This window comes from Mustela erminea, chromosome 9 (assembly GCF_009829155.1).
Source record: "Mustela erminea isolate mMusErm1 chromosome 9, mMusErm1.Pri, whole genome shotgun sequence".
Lineage (NCBI taxonomy): Eukaryota > Metazoa > Chordata > Mammalia > Carnivora > Mustelidae > Mustela > Mustela erminea.
This window is the reverse complement of record NC_045622.1, coordinates 59,123,088-59,128,401: the sequence shown is the minus strand read 5'-3', so window position 1 is coordinate 59,128,401 and position 5,314 is coordinate 59,123,088. Positions and strand designations below refer to the sequence as shown.

The 5,314-nt window shown below is 34.7% G+C and overlaps 1 protein-coding gene across 1 annotated transcript; it reads left to right on the top strand.

The window, feature by feature from the left end:
• The first annotated feature begins 4,369 nt into the window (after nucleotides 1–4,369).
• Nucleotides 4,370–5,314, top strand: LOC116599771 (olfactory receptor 52K2-like). Its single transcript, XM_032359748.1, has one exon. The coding sequence runs from the start codon at nucleotides 4,370–4,372 to the stop codon at nucleotides 5,312–5,314; it is 945 nt and encodes a 314-aa protein (XP_032215639.1).

Genomic DNA, 5,314 nt, shown 5'->3' with positions numbered 1-5,314 from the left:
CATTTATCTGTGGATGGATATTTTGCTTCTACCTTTTGGTTATTATGAATATTGTTGCTATGAATATAGTTGTATAAATATCTGTTCGAGTCCCTATTTTAATTTATTTGGGATATATATCCAGAAGTCAAATTGCTGTATCATATGGTAATTCTTTGTTTTCATTTGTAAGGAATAATCATGCCTTTTTCTACAGCATCTCCATCATTTTACATTCCCACTAGCAATGCACAAGTGTCCCAATGTTTTCATAATCACACCAACTGCTGTTTCTTTTTTTATTTTATTTTTTAAAGTAATAGCTATCCTAATAAATGTGAAGTAATGTTTCATTGTGGTTTTTGATTTTCATTTTCCTAAAAATTATTTATGTTGAACATCTTTTCATGTGTTTATTTGCCATCTGTACACATTCTTTGCAAAAATGTTTATTCAGGTCATTTGCTCATTTTCTGATCCAGTCATTTGTTGTTATTGTCATTGCTGTTGAGTTTTAGAAGTTCTTTATGTATCCTGGCTATTAATTTCTTATCAGATGTATGATTTTCAAGTATCCTCTCCCATTCCATGGGTTGCCTCCTTTTTACTCTGTTGATAGTGTCCTTTGATGCACTAAACTATTTTTTTTTTATGCACTAAACTATTTTTTCTGTCATTTTTAATTAAAGAATAATCAACATACAGTGTAATATCAGTTTCAGGTGTACAATATAGTGATTCAACACTTACCTATATCACCTGGAACTCATCACAGCAGGTATACTCCTTAATCTGCATCACCTATATCACCCATCCCCCCATCCACCTCTCCTTTGGCAACCACCAGTTTGTTCATATTTAAGCACAGAAGTTTTAATTTCAATGAAATCCAGCTTTTTTTTTTTTTTTTTTTTTTTTTTTACTTCTGTTGCCTATGCTTTGGTGTCATATCCAAGATATCGTCAAATACAATGTCATGAAGTTTTTCTTTTATTTTTTTCCTTAAGAATTTGATAGCTTTAGCTCTCCTGTTTAGGTGTTTGATCTATTTTTACTAATCTTTTATATGCTGTGAGTCCAACTTCATTCTATTTTATGTGGATCTGTAGTTTTTTCATCACCATTTGTTGAAAAAAAAATTATTCTTTCCCCATTGAATGATCTTGTAGAAATTACCTGACCATATGTGTGAGAGTTTAATTGGAAACTCTCCTTTTTATTCCATAGATCATATGTCTACCTTTAGGCCAGTAACATACTGGTTTAATGACTGTCACTTTGGAGTAAGTTCTGAAATCAGGAAGTATGAGACCTGAACTTTGTTTTTATTTTTCATAAAAAAAATTTTTTGGCTATTTTGTGTTCCTTGAAATTTTGTATGAATTTTACATTGGATTTTTCTGTTCAAAAAATGCCAGCATGACTTTGATAGGGATTGCATTGAATTTATAGATCATTTTGGGTAGTATTAACATATTAACAATATTATGTCTCCCAATCCACGGGTATGGGATAATTTTCCATTTATTTGTGTCTTCCTTAATATCTTTCAACAATGTTTTATATTTTTTACTGTGCAAGTATTTGTCTCTTTGCTTAAATCATTCCTATTTTATTCTTCTTGATATTATTATAAATGGAATTATTTAGATAATTTCCTTTTTATATTGTACATTATTGGTGTATAAAAATGCAATTTTTGATTTTTGCATGTTTTGTATCTTTGAGATTTGATTGAGCTATGAGATATGATTGTATTTCTTATACAAATTTTTTTTAAAGAACTATGGGAAGCCATACCAACTTTAGGTCTGTGAAACAGAGAGAAGAATCAGGAGTTCAATCATATCTCAAAAATATGAGTCTCTCAGTGGAAGCTTAAACCATGGAAGTCCCCTCTGGCAGGATCTGGAGTCCTGGAGCAAATGGCAGTTAAAAAGAGTAAGAAATAGGGAGAAATAAACCAGATTTTTCCTTATTTTTTCCTAATATTTTCCCACCAGTGCCCCCACTGAACAAACCCAGCATAAATACAGATCATCTGTGAGCCTGGAAAATATAGTCTATAATGTTCATCACTCCTGAAATACAGAAATAGAATAGGAGGATGAGGAAGGACATATCTATAAGGAAAACATACCCATTATTTGCATAATGCACTAACCAAAATGTAAAATTAATGATTCTTTTGTAGAGGGGGATAATGAATATTCTGTACTTGATCAAATAAGTAAAGTTCATGGGTGATTCAAGAATAGGAACATGACTAGAAAATATCCTAGAGCTTCAGTTGTTTTTCAGAACTAATTAAGATTCAGGTTACTTTAGAATATCTGGAGATATATGGGAATGTTAATATTGACACTTTAATTAATTCATAAACATGCACCTTTCTGGTATCCCCCACTCCTTCTAGCTCTCATCACATACAATGTAAGAAGACATTAATTTACAACCTCTGAATGTGCTTAGGCCCAGGGGGTATAATAAATCAAGCATCTCAAGAGACTTGGGAGTCCAGAGGCCATCTTCTTTTTGTTTCTAAGCTAAGAGCTTAGGTGGTGAAGACACTACTACATTGATTCCCTTCAAGAGACCAAATTGTGCCTGGAGAGACTGGGAGAGACTATGAAATTGTTTACAATCAGATAGCATTCTCATGAGTGGCGATAGGCAGGATATTCCTTGCAGGCCTCTAGTCCCCCAAGAAAAGAGGTATAATGGCTCTTGCAGTTATAGCCAGTATTAAGCTGACCCTCAGGGTGAGCAATGAGACCATCTCATTGTAAAGGTAAGATAACCAGGATATAGGGTGAGAAATTGTAGTTGAATTTGGGATGGGAAAATTCAGGGCTTGCATGAGAAGGGAATTATGGAGCCTATGATGGGGGCTCTAGATCCAGTCTTAAGTAATGAAGACAGTACCTATGGTTCTCTGAAAGATGCTTAAACTTCTTAACAAAAAATAAGGTAGAAGATGAACTCAATATTTAAGATGATCTGAAACCTTTGTTCATAACTATTAATTCACTCAGGATTTAGTACTGAGCCACATTTGTCAAAACCTTTAAAAAAAAATCACACTGAGTTTCATTCTGAGTGAAAGGATACCTCAAGTTACATAAGATCACCATATACCAATAGTTGAACCAAAATAATGATTTATCAATTTTGTATTGTTAGGATACCTTTCCAAAATAATTGCTCACAGATTTTAAGGCACTCTATCTGGCAAGCTGATATGTGGGAGCCAAGAGTTGCATTTAAAAGTTAGCTTCAGAAATCAGACCTGTAAACGCAGACAACAAACTGAGGGTTGCTAGAAAGAAGGGGGTGGGAGATAGAAAAAAATGGGTAAAGGGGAGTGAGAGATAGAGGCCTTCCATTATGGAATGAATTAAGTCACAGGAATAAAAGGCACAATATAGGGCATACGGGGCAGGAGGGAGGGGAGTTTGCTTTGGAAACAAAAGTCAGTGTGAAGTATATTGTGTTATTGATGAATGTATTACTCACTCAACTTTCTGGAAAATTTGATTGATCTTTTACAAAAAACATACAAATATCTGGTAATCTGAACACTCGTACTTTTCAGACTTAGTCATTTTCTCTATAGTCCTTTGCTAAATATTTTCTTATCATTCAGTTGAACTCATTTTATGAAGATAAGTGTCCTTCATTTATTAGCTCAATGAATCATCTTTAAAGATAGCTTTGGTGAGTGCTGTGAAGTGTGTAAACCTGGTGATTCACAGACCTGTACCCCTGGGGATAAAAATATATGTTTATAAAAAATAAAAAATTAATAAAAAAAAAATAGGACCAGTTTTGTTCATACCTCTTCATTCTGCTTTTTTAGATCGCTTTCCCAATTGTTCTTTAGTATTTCCCAAGTCACCTTTTCCTTATATCTGTAAGTTCTATCATTGGAAGGGGAATAAGAGAGTTAAAATATCACAGATCACTGATCTCATTCATGATGGTGGTACTTACACTTTTTTGCTTTTCTCAAACGGTAGAAAATTATATCTTCATTCTTAGCAATGTATCAACTACTACTTCTGGAATACCTCTGAAATGCATCTGGCTATCTGAGCAACACTTTCTGAAAAAAAAAAAAAAGTCAAGGAGATAGAATAGATAGATAGGTAGATAATAGCTAGCTAGCTAGCTAGATAGATGATTTTCTAATGATTTTTCTTACCCTCCAAAACGTAGTCCCATGTATTTGACGCCTTTCAAGATTATATTACAGAAGGATTAATTCAATAGCCAGCATCCATTCTGGCCTAGAATAATGAAAAAAAAAAAAAACCTGGTTTCATATATTTATAATTTTTGTGATTTTTTAAAATTTGAACAGGGCCATGGAATATCTACTGTTTGCATAATGTTAAATTATAACAGGACCAATCTTCACCCTTCCACCTTCCTACTACTTGGCATCCCAGGATTGGAGACTGTCCACGTATGGATCTCTATCCCTTTTTGTCTCGTCTACATAGTGTCACTAATGGGAAATGTTGCCCTTCTATTCATTGTCAAGACAGACCACAAACTGCATGAACCTATGTACCTCTTTCTATGTATGCTGTCCGTGGCTGATTTGATGCTTACTTCTTCTACGCTTCCCAAGATTCTCAGCCTCTTCTGGTTCAATTACAGAGAGATCTACTTTGAAGTCTGCCTCACTCAAATGTATCTTATTCATTCTCTGTCTACTATGGAATCTGGGTTTATTTTGGCCATGGCTTTTGACCGCTACATAGCCATCTGCCATCCATTAAGACATTCCACTATCCTAACACCTGCAGTGATTGTAGGCTTGGGTTTGGGTATTGTCTTCAGAGGAACTATACTCCTCAGTCCACACCCCTTTCTACTGAGGTGGCTTTCCTACTGCCGAACTAATGTCATCCCCCATACCTACTGTGAGTTTATGGCCCTGATAAAGCTGGTTTGCACCGAGACCAAGATTCGTAGAGCCTACAGCCTAATTGTGGCATTCCTGACAGGGGGACTGGATTTCATATTGATCATCTGTTCTTATGTCCTTATTCTTCTCACTGTCTTTAATCTCCCATCCAAAGCTGCCCGTCTCAAGACCTTAAGCACATGTGTCTCCCATGTATGGGTCATCTTGGTGTTTTATACACCAGCCTTTTTCTCTTTTCTCACTCATAGGTTTGGCCACCACATTGCTCCACATATCCATATTTTTATAGCCAATATATATCTTCTTATTCCACCCATGATGAACCCTATTATTTATGGTGTGAAAACCAAGAGAATCAGGGAGAGATTCTTTAAATTCTTAACAATCAAATGTATTTAA

Coding starts and splice junctions, on each gene's coding strand:
- LOC116599771 (XM_032359748.1), top strand. CDS start 4,370: ATGTTAAATTATAACAGGACCAATCTTCACCCTTCCACCTTCCTACTA.